A 19,872-nucleotide genomic window follows, 5' to 3' on the forward strand; every position below is an offset into this window, starting at 1 on the left:
TTGTTTGGATCCCTTTCTTTCTAATCCCCTCGTCTATATTTTGCTCATAATTTGATATGAAGCCTCATTGTTCTCTATTCTGATTCCGTTTACACTGTTTCAATTTGGATTCTGCATTATTCTTGATGCATATGACACAGCTCTCTCTCAACAACGTGAATCTAGACCAGCAATGCTCTTGGAGGAGAGGAACAGAATCACAGCGGCAAAAATGCAGGATTTTCTTCATTTAAGATTTAACACATGTGGAAATGGGTGTAATGTTTTAGATCAGAGCCATATTTTCAAATATTATCCAAAATACATTGGTTTGACAGTGGTACAGTTCATTTTGGTTACATGATCCTCTAGTTTTAATGTAGTATTTCTTGTAGTATTCTGTAGTTTTAATGTATTATTTTGTCTTTGTGTTTTTGTCCTTAAGCCCAAAGCAACAACTTTGTACAGTTGACACAGTGCCATCTCAAACAGCAACTACAGCAAGCTGTGTCACAAAAAAAGCCATCTGGCTATTCAGGTAAAAACAAAATTGTGTAGTGCTTTGCAATTCATAAGTTGTAAGAGGTTTACCATCATCACAGAATATACATACTATTCCAAATGAAAATGAAGCAGAATATGTACTATGCACCTGAACATGGATTCACATATATTTTACAGGATATCAGCAGAGAGGAAGTTCAAGAGGACCAGGCTGAGCAAGTCCTGAGGATCTGTGTCTTCCACACAAGTGAAGAAGATGAAGGTGCATCCGACACTGATGTGTCCATTGTTATTGAAGGGACTGAGGTACTTGACAACTATGGAAGTGTTACAAAGGCCTGTCTCCTGCTCATGAGCATCATTTATGCCATGAATTTGAGTTACCCCCAAAAACAAAGTACACTTTGGAAGTTTTTCAAAAGCTTCTTCTAGAGCTTGATGTCCTTAAGCTGTCCCCGAAAATCCTGTCTCTGCGACACAAACTTGAGTCTGAGTGCACATGTATACGGCACAGTTGTTAATGTGGCTATTTGTCTATTTTCTTATTTTTCTCTCGTTTTAATGATGTCATTTTTATTTGAACTTGTTGCACTGTATTAAATACTGTATGTGGCCATGTGGAGTGGCTACGTTTTGGGGACAAAAGAAAAGAAGTTAGATCAGCATTTTCAAGTTAAACCAGAGGTTCTCAACTGGTGGCTCGTGGGGCCATTTTTAATGGGTCACGGATGTGAGTGTGGGCATGAAAAGAGCGAGGGGCCAAATATCGCACTTTTTAGTGTCAAGATGCTCTGCTTTTTGTAGGATATTACTCATGATACAGAAACAGACGTTTAGAACCTCAGAGCAAAACACTGTTCTTTAAGATAAAAAGGAATAGTAAGCATGTCTTTTAAGATGCACCAGCATGTCAAATGTTTTCCAGAGTTTAAGGTTAAAAAGCCTTTCCAAACGATAGGCTACGTATGCTCTATGCAAACAGTTCCTGAACTTGTCCTTGTGCCTTTAACAAGCTACCTCAAACCCATTTTAGCCACCCTAAGATGAAATTTCTGTCATCGTCTACTCACCCCGATGCCGATAGAAGGACTCATCATGCTCTTCTGGGAGTTTGCCGAGATGTTTGTTTCTCACAAAACTGCATTGAACGGCAACTTGGCTTCAAACATCCAAAAAATGTCTCCATATTGCTCATCTGAAGTAATCCAAGTGTCCTGCAGCTTACACATTCCTAGATGTTTTGAAAAACAGAACAAAATTGTGTTTTGGCTTTGTTTGCTCTGCTTTGCTTCCACTGTGGTGCTGCGTGAACACGGATGGGCTAGCTGGAAGTTAGTAGTGTGTAAGTTTGTGTGCGGCGTTGGAAGGAGCACGCATTGGAAGAGCAGCAGAGCAAACACAGCTGAAAACACAAGTTTGTTATGTTTTGTACAAACGTCTTGGCATGTGTGAGCTACAGGACTGAATTAAAGTGTTCTCTAATGTCAGTAAATATTAAATTTGGGGGTAATGACACTGATCCTGGATCAGCATTTAAATGTACCTTTGAGTTTATTGTAAGGTATTCTTATTATACTGCAGTGGAGAACAGAGTGACACATCTCAAACCATCATGGACACAAAAATACTAATCTTGATCTCATGAATTAAGACTTTCTACTTCACTTGTTGAATATTGTAACTGTGTTATCTTGTGACCAGTTAAAGTCATCAGAAATCAGTATTCAGCAGCTTATTTTAAACTAAAATAAAGAATCTCCAGAGTATACCCCCTTGCCGCTTTGTATTGTCTCGGCTCACGCCTCCTTCTCACCTTTTCATCCCCTAACCAGTTTGTGTTGAGACTGAGCTTGTGAACACACATGCAGACACTCCAGGAGACAGGGACTTAATAGGAAACTAGTGTTTATTGAAAAGAGGGGGAGAGGGAGTGCAGACCTGGGCAAGCTTGGGCTGGTGGGTGTGAACCTGGGGCTGAGGGTTGGACTGGAAGCTGGAACCTGTCTGCACTCAGGCAATCACACACACATACAGTTAGAGAGAGGGAGAGAGACACTCGGGGAGTGGCAGCAGGTTAGATAGACTGAATCATCATAGTTTGTATCTCTCACTGTAACCATGGTTTGTGAACTTAATAACAACCACAATGAATCTCAAATGTGTGATTTGACACAACAGAACTGCTTTGTGTAACCTGTAAAAACACATCTGACATCCTTTCATAAGATAACTCATGTATGACGACAACAAGTCAGAAATGAGACATTTGACAGCATAAATATTAGACTTGGGCAGGTGGTGCCTGATTCCTTTCAAATGAGCATTAAACTGCTCTGCCAGCTGGCTGTTGATGATAGCGTGCTGCAGATCACTGTCAGCGTTATACACACTTCAACCAGCACACAGTAAAAGTACAGCATTCCTCTTAGGCATTAGAAGTAACAGGAATACATTGCTGACCAATGTGGTTCTTCCAGTGGAGCCGGTCTAGGAGGAACCAACTGTGTTTAAAGAATGCTGGAGCACGGTTCAGTGCAAAGCTGTGCAGTAGGGCTGAGGGAGTGCTCGGCTGACATGAGAACAGATAATTTACTATTAATAAGTATCAAATGTGTAAAATGTGTCTGTATTTAAGAAAATATAGCAACTTTTATTAAAAAAACCTTGTTCTGTAAATAGTTCTGTGATTCTAGTGAGACAAAAACATTGGCCTGATCTAAATTCTGAGGATGTTCTTGAGTTTTCTTTTATTATTTTAACACGAGAAACAAAATACAGAACAACAGGACAAAGACAGAAAGAATGTGTACAGAACAGAAGAGTAAAGACAGACATTTGTCAGAAAATAAAAGAACAACGTGGGTGTTAGTGGCTCTGTGGTTTGCTGATACAGGACGGTTAGGGTTTGTGCGTGCGTTCAAACTCTCAGTCTGGGTGGCACAAAAAGACTCTGAGGAGGGTGGCTGTTTGTTGGGGATTGACAGTCAGAATATGTTGTGTTATTGGTTGAGAGAGGAAAGTGAGGTGACCCGGCGTACCTTCCCCGTGCTGCACCCTCAGGAAGGAACAGTCACAGCTCCTTGGATGAAACTCCACACACAAGAGATGAGGCAGTGCACCACCAAATAAAACTCTAAATGAAAGGTGAAATAGAAACTGAAAAGCTTACCATGAATGCAGAGCGGTGTACAACCGAGGAGCATCCTTTCTTCATGTCCTTGCCCTCTCTTTCCCCCTCTGCTCTGCCTCATACAGCCCTTGGACCTGCAGGGGGAGGAAGGAAGAGAAAGTAGATTCCATCAGGAAGCTGGTTGGTTTCCTCCTCTCCATGCTCCTCCTCAGTGAATGGTGGACGCAGTGCTCTCATCACATCAGACACTTGTATAATATTGTCCATTGTCAGGAGGGTCTGTGCAGTGTGGTCCACCTCAGGTTTTTGGTGGAGAAAAGTAGATGCCAGATGGCCTTGGCCATCTCCAGTGTGTCCCCCCCTGTCCATGCAAAGGAAAAGGGGGGAAAGGACACTGAAAAAAACAACTGGTAAGATTTACTTAATATAATCTCTGTAACAATGTTTAAGTAAATATTACTGCTGAAATATCAAGTACAACTCAGTTGCCAGTATCAAGTCAAATTTACTCACCACTCAACTAAACTTTAGTAAAAATATAAAGTAAATGTTGTTTAATTATTTCTACATTACAAGTTATATTTAGTTTAACTGAGTAAAGTCAATTATATATTTTCATATACGAGACATTGCTGTCATAAAAATATAAAGTAAATCTTATATATCAGTGATATTTACTGTGATGAAGTCAATAGGTACATTTTATTACATTTATTCTGTTTGACCTTTTAAATTCCTTCTATGTCTGCAGATATATTATTCACTACAATTATGTAAATGTTATTTTGTTTTGATGAATTTGACCAAATCAATGTAATCATTTTCTCTATGCATATACTTTTACCACAAAGCAGCAACTGAAATACAATATATAATGAAATGTTTTATTTTGTTATTAACACCAATGAATCACTAACATTAACATTAAAATTGAAATGTACAATTCAACTGTGTAACATGCATTCAAAGTGAAGCAGCAGCCAAAAATATAACATGGCATTAATGAGAAACACATGCATATTCCCATTGATATGCTCTTGCTCTGTTGAAAACGTTTGGAAAAAAATGAAATAAAAATATCATTGTAATTACAGTATACACTGCATTTCTTTAGTTTTCTCCCCAAGATACATAAAGAACAATAAAAGGCCATATCACATGACAAGAAGAAGGTGCTTTTTTAAATATTCAGTTAAAACCTTACAACAGTGCAAATTAACACTTTCAATTCTACTTTACTCTGATGATTCTGACATATCCGAGAAGCACAAGGTAACATGTATCTACTGGGTGTTGGCTGATGTTCCCTCTATGAAGGTGTACATCATCAATGTATGTAGTTGTTTTGTATAAGGCAGATGATGTTAAGAAATGGAGTTATCCTTGAGTGAGAGGATTTGTGCTGTGTGTGCATTCATATTGGGAAGAGTGCGTGTGGTAAAAAAAGGGAGACAGAGCAGAGAAAAAGCACAATTTTTACCAAACACACCTTCATCAGACCGTTTCCCATTCATTCTCTATGGTAGTGCTAAACCACTACGGATGTAATGCAGAAGTCAACTCCTCCTGACATTTGGATTTATTGTCTTCAAACTACAAACTTCAGAAGGTCAGTAACGTTTGTGATAAACACGAGATAAAACAATACTTATATGTACTTTGTGTCGGGGAATTTCTGAGTTTTGTAGGTTGAATCACGATGTTTGTAGTTTGTCTCTGATTCATTTAAACTACAAGGCGGCAAAACTCTCTGACGTCATTACAAACAGTCGGTTTATGCTTTTGATTTTCGCGCCACACTTGGACACGTGTTGAGTGATGGTCATTGGGTAGCTTGTGTACTGACGGTAGATAATATGCTCATTATTTTGGTTAATGTTTATGGGTATAACAATGCAGTTGTTAAGGAACTAAAGATTATTTACTGGTTGGAGGTTCAATCTAACTCCTGATGAGTGGATGGATAGGTGGCCATCTAGGACTCATCAGAACATAATAATCAGATTATAGGCGACTTCATCAACAATAATAACTTGATAGATATCTGGAGAACACTTAATAAGGAAAGGAGGTGTTTTACTTGGTTTAAGCCTAACGGACAGGCCAAATCAAGAATTGATTACTGGTTGACATCAAACTCAATCTTAAAACATGCAGCAGGAACAAATATTTCAAATAGCCCCTTGAGTGATCATTGTATAATTAATTTGAGTCTAACTAAAAACAATATGTCTACTAAATCCAAAGGTTATTGGAAATTTAATGCAAGGTTGTTAACAAATAAGGTTTATTGTAACAATATAAAGAAGATCATCTTAGATATCCAAAAGGATAACACACTGGCTACTTCAATACAGAAATGGGAATATTTAAAGTTTACAATTAGAAACTACTCAATTTATTTCAGCAAAAAAATAGAAGGGGAAAGAAAAGCAAATGCAACTAATTTGGTCAAAGAACTATTCTCATATTATAGCAAGTTAAACTGGAGTGCAGAAGATAAAGAAAGGATCAGCATCCTCCAATCGCAGTTTGATGAACTTTACTTAAATAGAGCACAGGGAGCATACATAAGATCCAGAGCCAAGTGGATTGAGGATGGAGAAAAAAATACTTCTTATTTCTGTAATTTAGAAAAACGTAGACAAGAGAAAGATGCAATCTGCAGCCTCATAATAGAGGGGAAAGAATGCACAGAAACAAATCTAATCACAAAAGAGGTTCTCAATTTCTACAGCAAACTTTATACATCTTCATACTCTGAACGAAATGCTAAGCTATTTTTTGAAAAAATGAAGGAGGAGATTCCAGTAATTGATGATAATTTTAAGGAAATATGTGAGGAGGATTTAAGAATGGGTGAATTTGACTGTATCGTCAAAAAAATAGCATTTGATCGTGCACCAGGCCCAGATGGAATAACAGCCAACTTCTACAAACATTTCTGGGAAGACATCAAATCACTGCTACTGAAGGCTTTAAATGAATGTATAAATAACAAAGAATTAATGACAACGATGAAACAGGGCGTAATAAAATGAATACATAAACCTGGGAAAGATAAGAGACACCTGGGCAACTTAAGACCTATCACTCTTTTAAATACAGATTATAAAATTCTCACTTCAGTGTTGGCAGCTAGATTAAAATCAGGCATATCAAAGATTATTAGCCCAAGTCACTCAGGATTCCTCAGAGGAAGATCCATCCACAACAACATCCGCTTGGTTCAGGACCTCATTGATTATGGTGATTTAATAGAGGATGATGGTTTTATGCTATTTTTGGATTTCTATAAAGCATTCGACTCTGTTGAACATACATTTATCTTTGATACACTGAAGCACTTTGGATTTGGCAGCAAGTTTTTAGATATGATTATTATGTTGCACACAGATATCAACAGCTGTGTTTCCCTCCCAGAAGGTACATGCCCCAGGTTCAGAGTAGGAAGAGGCATAAGGCAGGGATGTAGTATTTCACCTCTTCTGTTTATTACAGTTACTGAATTATTAACCATTAATATAAAAAAATCCAATATCGAGGGTTTAAACATAAATGGTCAAGACGTAGTAATGAGTCAGCTAGCTGATGACACAACATTGTTCTTGAAAAATAAAGAACAAGTTCCTTTGGCCTTAAAAACAATTGAGCTGTTCTCTAAAGCTTCAGGCCTCCGGTTGAACCTCCACAAATGTGAACTCATGAGCATCCGCAACTGCTCGGACACTTCATTATATAATATACCTGTTAAAAAAGACACTCGATACCTCGAAATTTGGATAACCAGATGCCCTGATACCAGAGAGAAAAAGACCATTCAAGATACTGTTGATAAATGTAAGAAAACACTGAACCTGTGGTTGCAGAGAGACATGACCCTGTTTGGTAGAACTCTGCTAACTAAAACAGAAACTATATCTCGGTTGATCTACCCTGCATACTCTTTAGCTATATCTCCCAAAGTCGTAAAGGATATTAATAAATTCAATTTTAACTTTATTTGGAGAAATAAGCATCATTACATCAGGAAAGGAAATTTGCTTAAAGGCTATGAAGCAGGTGGGATAAAAGCTATAGATTTGGAAATTATGAATGGAGTAGTAAAGGTTAAATGGCTGCAATCTTTTCTTAAGAATGGTCAAGACATTTGGTTCTCTTTATCTTCACTTGTGTTTAAGAAATTGGGTGGCATCGAGTTCTTGCTAAAATGTGATTTTGTAATATCTAAACTGCCTGTTAAACTCTCTGCCTTCCACCAACAAGTGCTTTCACACTGGAAAATGATTTATACACATAATTTCACTCCCCACAACGTCCCACTGTGGGCCTGGGCCAGTTTTCCTGATATTTTAGGGAACCTTTTATACAATTCTCTGTCTGTATTATGTATTCTTTAGTTATTTAGTAGGTCGGGAGGCCTTCTTGGTTTTATGGGGTGTTAGAAAACTTTAGAAAATAAATACAGTAGACATATCTCAGCATTTTTGTTTGATTTGACTTTGAAGACCTGAACACAAACTATATTCACAGAACCTCTGATAAACAGCCTCGTCCTGCATTAAAGAAGTTCAAACAACCAAAGAGCTAAAATAAAAATATATATAACAGTCATATTGTATATTTTTCTCTTTATAATATTTTTATTTTTGTGCTTTTTGACTTGAAGTCCGTGTTTCCTTTATTTATAGTTTTTAGCACTTTATGTTTATTATGTACAAAGATAACAAGGCAAATTCCTTGTATTGAAAACCTTCTTATAATAAAACTCACTCTGATTCTAATATCTTGTTCTTTACATTTTCTTTAATTAGCAAGTAAATAACAGACTTTAATATCTTCTCACCTCCGATATAAAACTCAGGATGAATGTAATTATGTAACATTAATTGTATTGTTTTCATTGTATTCTGGTGTAATCAACATATTTACTCCTTTAAATTCATTCAAAATGTTTCTGTGACGCCTACAAATGTATAGTCACAACTGTTAAAATGTTTTGTGTATTAGCCAGTGAAAAAGGTCAAATGTTAATGAATCTTTACAAGACATGGGAGTAGTAGTTTTAAAAGTGCAATTTCCCAGTTGTGCCACAAGAGGGAGTGTCCACTTTGGTGAGCGCTAGTAGGGCTGCGTGAGGCTTCTCCTGCACAAAACAGGTTAGTAGTGTGTCATATCTTGTCACAAAGCATTTATAAGGACTTTTTTTTATAAGGACTTCATTATGTTGTTTTGACAACGTTTGATGTGTAAAACAGTAGTTTGCTCAGCTAAGAAACTGAGTTTTCCTGCAATGAAATCTTGCTCGCTCCTCTTAATACTTCTTTTATTTCTGGTCCCTGCTCCTTGACATACCCTCTGTCTTCTATTTGTTTTGTCAAAGCTTTGTGAAGTACGGTTGTGTACAGGGGCGGATCTAGAAAAAATATTGATGGGGTGGCGAGAGGGAGGCAGGAATTTTTGAAGGGTGGCAACATATGGCAGACGTGTATATATACTGAATTTAATCACAGTTTGATGACAAATAGTATGTACACACTACAAAAGGGCACGGGCTGCCATTTACAAACTCATACAGACAAACTTAATCTCATGCAATCAATGTCTTGCATTTGAGGTTTCATGTGAAACAGTTCATATTAGGAAGAAGTGACCATACAATGTGATCTCACTTAATAGGAGATAGAAGTATGGTAACACTACTGTAGGTGGGGCATTATCACAGGAAAGGCATTAAGGTAAAACACAGGTGATGAGTGGCAGATGTATCAGAGGGGAAGCAAACAGTTTTTGATTGTGTCAGAGAGGCAGCGTTGCAGGCAGCATTTGTACCAGAAGAAACTATCCAAAGAAATACTTACCCATGAAGATCTATGGACTGAGCTGTACTAAGGTGAGCATAAATACACTGTGGAAATAAATGGGTCACGGCACTCAAACAAGGTACTGGACATGACTTTTATTGTTTACTCAGAACACACATTCTCCCCATTTGTCCCTCAGTAGCTTGAACAATTTTTAGACATTTTGTTTACACCATTTACACCAGTGTCACATTTGAAACTTTTCTTTCTCACACACACACACACACACACACAGAAATTTAAAGTGCAGATTCTGTTGAGGTCGTCATTTTAACAGCTTTGTAAAGGCTCACCAGTGAGCATAACATGAAGTTGTCATTCCTATAACAGCTGAATGCGGCGATTTCCATGTTGCTCAGCAAACCGCTTCACAAATGTATCTAGATCTAATGCTTTTGTGCGTTTTGATTCAATGCTGAGTACAGCCAAACTCGATAGTCTCTTTTCTGTCATAGTAGACCGTAAATAAGTCTTTATGAGCCTGAGAGATGAAAAACTTTGTTCACAGGATGCACTGCTCACAGGTAAAACAACCGCTATTTTACACCAGCTGAACAACTCATAAAAAACATCCTCGTATGGTTTCAAAAACTGAGTGAACTCCATTAGAGTGGTAGGACTCTCCTTTTCCCCCTTTTTTTCTGTTAGTACTTGGTGAGAAAAACCTTTCTATGCTACCTTTCCTCTTCATTTCTGTAAAATTCAAAGTAACTTAACAATGTTTTCGTTGACAGACGTTGAATCAATATTAGCTTTTGTAGCCTATTTTACACAGAACTAACGTCAGACCTAGCTAACATTACATGTACAGTTAGCGAAATAACGTTCTTCAACCTGATTTTTATCATCTCAAAATCAGCATTGCAACTACACTGTAACACATTGTTGTAATTTCTACAGTCAAATTTTACAGTAACTTCTTGTTCTGTCATTTTACAAAGTATAACTGTACATGGCAATGCATCATGGGTCCAAAATAATGACAGTAGCTGACAGCATTTTCCCACAGTAACATATTGTAAAATGACAGGCGAGCTGTATTCTGACTGTAGATGATGCGTATTACAGTTAAATACTGTTGATATGGGATTGCATTAAATTGAAAGAGGAGCACGTGCACAGTTGATGTCAGAAACACCGGCCACGAAGTCAGCTCTGTGGTGAGAACAATGTTTTATTTGTGTTATTGACTGTAATTACCCATTATTTTAGCAAAGTGAATCTGAATCTGGTGTACAAGGAGCAAGCAGTCGGGAAATCTCCAACCAGAGTACCTGCTGCCTGAGGCTATGTTGATGCAATTATATTACTACTGGTCAGTAACTCATACAATCTTTTGACAAGAACTCCAAACTATCCCTTTAACCGTTATGACATTTCCACTGTATTAGTCATTGCATTGTAGAGCCACTTCCTGGTTCAGCTTGCCTGGACAGCACAACTGAAATGATAATGAAAAATGATTAACAGCCTAATTTTAGTTTTTTCATGTTTTGCAGTTTTTCATATTGGATGGGCAAATGATGAGCTTGTCTTGAACAACGTGATATTCTGCTCTTTCTTGTGGAGCAGCTGTGAGCGCAGTTTTTTCATGAAGTTTCTTTTCATGTGATTTTGTGATTTCAGATGTTTCATTGGACTCAACCCCATCAGTGGCACCAAGACAGCAAAGCTGGTCAGCCAAAGAAGTGGGAAGATACATGAGAAGAAGAACAGCTCAGTCAATCCTCACGTCTCCTCTCTCCTCAGGCCATTCATGGACTTTGAATGGCTTTGAGCGTAAGTCATATGCAAAAGATGAGGATTCTTGTCTTCCCCACTATATGAGTGGACATTGTTCTTAAAGGGACATTTTGCAGATTTTCAACCATATCTCTATCTATCCGAGTTAGGGATATAGTGTGAATAATGGATTTAGCCGGCGCAGCTGCAAAATCTGTTGTTCTTCCAGCACCAGCCCCAGAGATATGGTGAACATCGGCAACAACAGCAGGCGTTTTCACATTATATCCCTAACTCGGATAGATAGAGTTAAAGGGATAGTTTGGGTTTTTTGAACTGGGCTCATATGAAGTACTTATCTATAGTCGGTGTGTTAGCTACATTAGCTGCTGCTCAGCGATCCCTCAGTTTGGAGAAGCAGAGAGCTGCTCCAGCACAGACGCTCAGCTTTGCACTGCAGTGAACAGAGTCCAGATGCAAAGCGAATTTTAACCACCTAAAACAATCTATATCAGTTCTAGTGTACGTTGTATAGAGAAAATTCACACCGCTTTACATCTCCGTCAGACGGCCCTTTCCTTTGGCACTACATTTCTCAACCGTATAACTCACGTATTCCTACTAGTGATGGGTCGGTCCCGAACGATCCGGCTCTTTGAAGTGAACGACGGGAGCCGGCTCCTGATTGGGAGCCAGATCCGGATTTTTTCCCCGTTTTTCCTCATTTTTTTCTGTTAAAGCTGCGTGATTGGTCAAGATGTGTGGCGGCGTCTGTGTATCTACACTGAGGAGCAGGAGGGTGGCGGGAGGGGTTACAGACACACACGGCACAGTGAGCATGTGAACAGGTGGGAGGGAGACGTGACAGAGCGAGAGAACTTGCTACATAGACAGACTACACACTGGAAAGGTGAGGAAAATGAGAATGACAGAAAATGTAGTAAAGTTTGGACATATATGTATATATGTGATAGACGCTTCAAAGGCAGAGTGTAGACTGCATAGTTAAAAATGTCATATTGAGCAGCTTTTTGTCTAATTGAGATGGGTCTTTGTTTTTGTATTTTAAAATTCCATGTTGAGTATATTAATAAATCCATATAAATAATAAACATTTGATATAATGTATGTATTTACATTAGATATTCATTTTACACATCATTTTGTAATCAATTCATTTAAGTAACAAAAAATCTGAGGAGCCACTTGGGAGCCGAAAGAGCCGGCTCATTTTAGTGAGCCGAGCCAAAAGAACCGGTTCTCTAAAAGAGCCGGAATTCCCATCACGTATTCCTACGCATACGGCATAATACGGTGCGGCCGCAGCGGGCAAAGTTGCGCTTATGCGAAGGAATACGTGAGTTATACGGTATAAGGGCCGTCTGACAGCGATGTAAAGCGGTGTGAATTTTCTCTATACAACGTACACTAGAACTGATATAGATTGTTTTAGCTGGTTAAAATATGCTTTGCATCTGGACTCCGTTCACTGCAGTGCAAAGCTGACCTATTCGCTATCTGGTGGACAGTTAGATGAGAAGATCGATACCACGTCCATTAAAGGCACATAACGCACAGTAAAAAGGTTAAAAGTGAGATTTAAAGGTGCTAGTAGGCAGATTTTGTTACTTTTGGACCAAGCCAGGCTAGCTGTTTCCCGTTTCCAGTCTGTGCTTAATTAGGCTAACCAGTTTCTGTCTGAAGCCTTATATTTAACAGGCAGATAGGAGAGTGCTATTCATTTCTCAATAATAATTGAGAAATGAATACCATACCATTTATGGGGATTCGAATTGAGTTCTGAAGGCATGTTGTAAAACTATTGAGTTTTAATAAAAGATGTTTTGTTGCAGCTCTGACTCTGGTTTTATTTAACAGGTGAAGAAAATCTAATGTTGATGAATTTTGGAGTAACAGCAAGCCTGGTCTCATTCAATATGCATATTTTGCAAAGCTGCTAATGTGAAAAAGAAAAATGAACAGTAAAAACATTCTACAACAACATATTGTATTGTGAAGTATTAACAGCTATTTACTGGCAACTTTAGTTGCCAGGTAACCTCTGTAATTTGAATAGAATACAAGATAATGTTGTAAACTAGATTTTTCCAAGAAAAAAAAACAACAACAACAACAAATTGCTGTAATTTATATTCAACAAAAACCTGTAAAAGTGATCCTGTAATATACTGTAATCCTTTTTACAGTAATTAACAGCAATTTTACTTTACTGGCAACTTTTTCTGCCAGCTATTTACTGTAAATTCTACAGTCAATGTGTTACAGTGTATGCTCGCACTGTGCTTTCATTATAATTCAATTTATTGATCGATAGTTAATAAGTTTTTACCTCTTTCCTCCCGTCTCTCCTGTCCTCGCGACTCCTGGCTCCCTCGCTTCGCGCCACTCAGTGTTTCCAACCAATCAGTGTCTTGCCGGCCGCTCTGACGTTATCTCGTGCTGCATTCAGTGCAGTCGGACATTGGAGATTCACGCTCGTAAATGTCAAATGCCGTAACTTTTCTTTTAATTCGTTGCTGCCAACTGGGGTGGCAGCAGGGGTGGCAAGGCTTTCTTTTAGGGTGGCACTTGCCACCCTATGCCACCCCGGTAGATCCGCCCCTGCACAAGTTGTGTAAAGTTGTTAAGTCGTTCATCTAAGTCATGTTACCAGGATAATATAATAATAATAATAATAATAATAATAATAATAATAATAATAATAATAATATATAGATCAAATATTTTGGTAAAGTTAAAAAGGGCAAAGGTATTTTTGTAATGATGGCCTGTTATTGTTATGTATACTTTGTGTTTAAGAATTTAGTAAAAATGTGAACAGCTTGGGCTTAAAAGTATTAATGCTACTGTAAATGTGGTGTTGGACCTAAATAGCAGTCACTGTTGGTGAACAATGGTACAAATTAGGAGTTTGAATTTGATTTCTGTTTCATTCAGCAGTCATTTTGTACATTTGTAAAATGTCAGTCCAGTGGGTTAGTATATGAACCTTAAAGCTTGATGTCATGTAAATTGCAAAATGAAGATTGTTGTGAACAAAACACTAAGTTGGTTTAAATGAAGTGAAAAAGAAAGATTCTGTTAAATAAAAACAGAGAACAGCCTGCTGAGCGATCACAAGTAACGTCTCCTGTCTCTGCTTTTCCTGCACAAAACAGGATACTATACCTGCTTACGGGTAACTCATGCTTGAGGCCTGTAACATTTTGATAGTTGTTTTATGATTTAATAATCAGTGAGTAACTTTTGGATGTTTTTCTTCATGTTGCCATCTTGAGCTGTTTTTCCTCTTTGTACAGGAAGAGAAGTTAGACACAGTGAATCTTTTACTCCTTTCCAGTCAGTTTTTATCCATTTGAATTTGACATTTTCAGTGTGTGAGTGGAGAGGACTACAACTGCATGTTATTGTGCAATCCTGTGTTGTATAATGACAATAAAACAGAACTTTAAACCCTCGATAACCCCTCCCTCTTCTTCCTGATTCAAACACAGCGAGCTACACTCTGTTCATGTATTTCCTTGTTCCCTCCCCTTCAGATCTACAGTTTGTAGATGGGTGTAACCAACATGAGCAAGAGCTGACAGGCCCCATTCACTGCAGAGACACATGTTGTTGAGATCAGAGCTCAACCCGGCCTCATTTATAAGGAAGTGAAACTCAGACAGTCGTTGTCACTGAGAGGTGAAATGGCGCAGAAAGGAGTTCAGCTGGACCGAGAAACCTTCTCTTGTTCCATCTGTCTGGATCTACTGAAGGATCCGGTGACTACTCCCTGTGGACACAGCTACTGCATGAACTGTATTAAAAGCTACTGGGATGAAGAGGATGAGAAGAAAATCCACAGCTGCCCTCAGTGTAGGCAGACCTTCACACCGAGGCCTGTCCTGGTAAAAAGCACCATGTTAGCAGCTTTAGTGGAGGAACTGAAGAAGACTGGACTCCAAGCTGCTCCTGCTGATCTCTGCTATGCTGGACCTGAAGATGTGGCCTGTGATTTCTGCACTGGGAGAAAACTGAAAGCCCTCAAGTCCTGTCTGGTCTGTCTGGTTTCTTACTGTGAGAAACACCTCCAGCCTCATTATGATGTGGCTCAGTTTAAGAAACACAAGCTGGTGGACCCCTCCAAGAAGCTCCAGGAGAACATCTGCTCTCGTCATGATGAGGTGATGAAGATGTTCTGCCGTACTGATCAGCAGTGTATCTGTTATCTCTGCCCTGTGGATGAACATAAAGGCCACGACACAGTCTCAGCTGCAGCAGAAAGGACTGAGAGGCAGAGAGAGCTCGAGGTGAGTCGACAAAACATCCAGCAGAGAATCCAGGACAGAGAGAAAGATGTGAAGGAGCTTCAACGGGAGGTGGAGGCTATCAATCGCTCTGCTGATAAAGCAGTGGAGGACAGTGAGAAGATCTTCACTCAGCTGATCCGTCTCATGGAGAAAAGAAGCTCTGATGTGAAGCAGCAGGTCAGATCCCAGCAGGAAACTGAAGTGAGTCGAGTCAAAGAGCTTCAGGAGAAGCTGGAGCAGGAGATCACTGAGCTGAAGAGGAAAGACGCTGAGATGAAGAAGCTGTCACACACAGAGGACCACACCCAGTTTCTACACAACTACCCCTCACTGTCAGCACTCAGTGAATCTACATCCAGCATCAATATCCGTCCTCTGAGGTACTTTGAGGATGTGACAGCGGCTGTGTCAGAGCTCAGAGATAAACTACAGGACGTTCTGAGGGACAAATGGACAAACGTCTCACTGACAGTGACTGAAGTGGATGTTTTACTGTCACAACCAGAGCCCAAGACCAGAGCTGGATTCTTACAATATTCACGTGAACTCACACTGGATCCAAACACAGCACAGACACAGCTGTTATTATCTGAGGGGAACAGAAAAGTAACAAGAATGAATCAACATCAGTCTTATTCTAGTCACCCAGACAGATTCACTGGATGTGTTCAGGTCCTGAGTAGAGAGAGTCTGACTGGACGTTGTTACTGGGAGGTGGAGAGGAGAGGGGGAGGAGTTTATGTAGCAGTCGCATACAAGAATATCAGCAGAGCAGGGATCTCATATGAATGTTTATTTGGACGCAATAACAAATCTTGGTCATTATATTGTAACAATAACAGTTATAACTTTTGGTACAACAATGTCAAAACTCCTGTCTCAGGTCCTCGGTCCTCCAGAGTTGGAGTGTATCTGGATCACAGTGCAGGTATTCTGTCCTTCTACAGCGTCTCTGAAACCATGACTCTCCTCCACAGAGTCCAGACCACATTCACTCAGCCTCTCTATGCTGGACTTTGTCTTTATCTTGAATCCACTGCTGAGTTCTATAAACTGAAATAGACAGAAGTCATTTCAGGGACTTTGTGTTAAACTCTGAGTTTGAATCCTTAAACTGATTTTGTCTTCATGTTTGTTGCTGAGAGCTGATTGTTGTGGCGTTTCTTCACTGCACAGAGATCAGCTGTCAATCAAACATTGTGGGCGGTACTTTGACATCTTCTCATTAGTTGTCCTGTAAATGTTTGAGTGTGTTTAGGTGGCGCTCCTTCCTGTGTCTGTTCAGCCATACATTTTTTGGTGTAGTAATATTTATTAGGTTAACTGTCACAATTGTTATTTTCTAATTGTAAGTATCAGTGAGAACTGGAATTATTCAAGTAAAACTATATATGTCTTTCATGTAATAAATAAAGAGTGTGGGAAGAGTAAGTTTTATTGTGTATTTTCACATAATATTCAAAGGTTTCATAGTCATTGCCCATGAACTTAGAAATACCAAGTAAGTTTTAATAGTGTTTGTAATAGTGTTTTGAAACCGGGACTGACTGTATAATTAATAGTTGGCTAGATGCTGTGGATAAATGGCGGGTTTGCCAAAATGATGAGTTTCCTTCGCATAATGAACTCAAGGCAACGACAGAGTACACAACCGCTACACATAGGAGGGGAAGGGAGGAGAGAAAACGTTTCAAATATCCGCAGCGTCGGTTTGGAGAGCCTCTACCAGACCTCACCAAAACCCTGCTGCTAATCATTATTTAAGCTAAAGAGGAAGCTATGGTTTTTGTTCATTTGCAGTGTACTCGTAGTTTGCCACAAATCTAAAATCTTACTGAGACAGAGCAAACAGAGGTCAGGAGAGATGTTCATTCCCACAAAATGTCACTCAGTTTATCAGGATAAATATGATTTCATTTATTGGCATTTCAGATTTGTTTCTTACTGTGGCTGTATATTTTTATTCCATATATGAAAATACTTTGTGTCTTATTTCAACTAAAAGAACCACCACTTGTAGAAATGATGCACTTTCCATCTTTTTGAGTTGTTATAGAGCTACTGATGAGCCTTAAGTATCTGAAATTCAGATTCATTTGTGGAAATTGGAAAAAATTCAAATGATCTATCCAAAAACATTTCCTGTGATCATTTTCTTCCACATGCTTCATAAGGACCATCACCTTGTTTGGATCCCTTTCTTTCTAATCCCCTCGTCTATATTTTGCTCATAATTTGATATGAAGCCTCATTGTTCTCTATTCTGATTCCGTTTACACTGTTTCAATTTGGATTCTGCATTATTCTTGATGCATATGACACAGCTCTCTCTCAACAACGTGAATCTAGACCAGCAATGCTCTTGGAGGAGAGGAACAGAATCACAGCGGCAAAAATGCAGGATTTTCTTCATTTAAGATTTAACACATGTGGAAATGGGTGTAATGTTTTAGATCAGAGCCATATTTTCAAATATTATCCAAAATACATTGGTTTGACAGTGGTACAGTTCATTTTGGTTACATGATCCTCTAGTTTTAATGTAGTATTTCTTGTAGTATTCTGTAGTTTTAATGTATTATTTTGTCTTTGTGTTTTTGTCCTTAAGCCCAAAGCAACAACTTTGTACAGTTGACACAGTGCCATCTCAAACAGCAACTACAGCAAGCTGTGTCACAAGAAAAGCCATCTGGCTATTCAGGTAAAAACAAAATTGTGTAGTGCTTTGCAATTCATAAGTTGTAAGAGGTTTACCATCATCACAGAATATACATACTATTCCAAATGAAAATGAAGCAGAATATGTACTATGCACCTGAACATGGATTCACATATATTTTACAGGATATCAGCAGAGAGGAAGTTCAAGAGGACCAGGCTGAGCAAGTCCTGAGGATCTGTGTCTTCCACACAAGTGAAGAAGATGAAGGTGCATCCGACACTGATGTGTCCATTGTTATTGAAGGGACTGAGGTACTTGACAACTATGGAAGTGTTACAAAGGCCTGTCTCCTGCTCATGAGCATCATTTATGCCATGAATTTGAGTTACCCCCCAAAAACAAAGTACACTTTGGAAGTTTTTCAAAAGCTTCTTCTAGAGCTTGATGTCCTTAAGCTGTCCCCGAAAATCCTGTCTCTGCGAAACAAACTTGAGTCTGAGTGCACATGTATACGGCACAGTTGTTAATGTGGCTCTTTGTCTATTTTCTTATTTTTCTCTCGTTTTAATGATGTCATTTTTATTTGAACTTGTTGCACTGTATTAAATACTGTATGTGGCCATGTGGAGTGGCTACGTTTTGGGGACAAAAGAAAAGAAGTTAGATCAGCATTTTCAAGTTAAACCAGAGGTTCTCAACTGGTGGCTCGTGGGGCCATTTTTAATGGGTCACCGATGTGAGTGTGGGCATGAAAAGAGCGAGGGGCCAAATATCGCACTTTTTAGTGTCAAGATGCTCTGCTTTTTGTAGGATATTACTCATGATACAGAAACAGACGTTTAGAACCTCAGAGCAAAACACTGTTCTTTAAGATAAAAAGGAATAGTAAGCATGTCTTTTAAGATGCACCAGCATGTCAAATGTTTTCCAGAGTTTAAGGTTAAAAAACCTCTCCAAACGATAGGCTACGTATGCTCTATGCAAACAGTTCCTGAACTTGTCCTTGTGCCTTTAACAAGCTACCTCAAACCCATTTTAGCCACCCTAAGATGAAATTTCTGTCATCGTCTACTCACCCCGATGCCGATAGAAGGACTCATCATGCTCTTCTGGGAGTTTGCCGAGATGTTTGTTTCTCACAAAACTGCATTGAACGGCAACTTGGCTTCAAACATCCAAAAAATGTCTCCATATTGCTCATCTGAAGTAATCCAAGTGTCCTGCAGCTTACACATTCCTAGATGTTTTGAAAAACGGAACAAAATTGTGTTTTGGCTTTGTTTGCTCTGCTTTGCTTCCACTGTGGTGCTGCGTGAACACGGATGGGCTAGCTGGAAGTTAGTAGTGTGTAAGTTTGTGTGCGGCGTTGGAAGGAGCACGCACTGGAAGAGCAGCAGAGCAAACACAGCTGAAAACACAAGTTTGTTATGTTTTGTACAAACGTCTTGGCATGTGTGAGCTACAGGACTGAATTAAAGTGTTCTCTAATGTCAGTAAATATTAAGTTTGGGGTAATGACACTGATCCTGGATCAGCATTTAAATGTACCTTTGAGTTTATTGTAAGGTATTCTTATTATACTGCAGTGGAGAACAGAGTGACACATCTCAAACCATAGTGGACACAAAAATACTAATCTTGATCTCATGAATTAAGACTTTCTACTTCACTTGTTGAATATTGTAACTGTGTTATCAG

At 38.8% G+C, this 19,872-nt stretch overlaps 2 protein-coding genes and 2 long non-coding RNA genes across 8 annotated transcripts in view; 2 read left to right on the forward strand and 2 right to left on the reverse strand.

Moving 5' to 3' along the window:
• LOC127361007 (tripartite motif-containing protein 16-like) overlaps positions 1-19,872 on the forward strand; it is a 50,819-nt gene that overhangs the window by 15,411 nt on the left and 15,536 nt on the right. Inside the window, exons 2-3 of one of the 5 annotated variants that reach the window (XR_007884007.1) lie at positions 18,121-18,213; positions 18,357-19,113. The exons of 1 other annotated variant lie outside the window; for it this stretch is intronic. Coding sequence is in view for 3 of the 4 variants with exons in the window: in XM_051395571.1 (XP_051251531.1) it covers positions 425-517; positions 661-698 (131 nt within the window). In the remaining variant the exon portion in view is untranslated. Of the gene's footprint in view, positions 1-424; positions 518-660; positions 866-18,120; positions 18,214-18,356; positions 19,114-19,872 lie in introns of those variants that run through there. 3 more of the 5 variants (XM_051395571.1, XM_051395569.1, XM_051395570.1) reach the window with 3 other exon arrangements.
• Positions 2,372-3,073, reverse strand: LOC127361014 (uncharacterized). The gene is made up of 2 exons (XR_007884011.1): positions 2,944-3,073; positions 2,372-2,487 (listed from the first exon to the last, which is right to left on the reverse strand). It is a non-coding gene; the product is annotated as an uncharacterized LOC127361014 (long non-coding RNA).
• LOC127361011 (uncharacterized) lies at positions 3,205-4,848 on the reverse strand. Its single transcript, XR_007884008.1, has 3 exons — positions 3,911-4,848; positions 3,653-3,747; positions 3,205-3,562 (listed from the first exon to the last, which is right to left on the reverse strand). It is a non-coding gene; the product is annotated as an uncharacterized LOC127361011 (long non-coding RNA).
• Positions 14,796-16,943, forward strand: LOC127361008 (tripartite motif-containing protein 16-like). Its single transcript, XM_051395572.1, has one exon. The coding sequence runs from the start codon at positions 14,910-14,912 to the stop codon at positions 16,572-16,574; it is 1,665 nt and encodes a 554-aa protein (XP_051251532.1). The 5' UTR covers positions 14,796-14,909; the 3' UTR covers positions 16,575-16,943.

This window comes from Dicentrarchus labrax, unplaced genomic scaffold (genome assembly GCF_905237075.1).
Source record: "Dicentrarchus labrax unplaced genomic scaffold, dlabrax2021, whole genome shotgun sequence".
Lineage (NCBI taxonomy): Eukaryota > Metazoa > Chordata > Actinopteri > Moronidae > Dicentrarchus > Dicentrarchus labrax.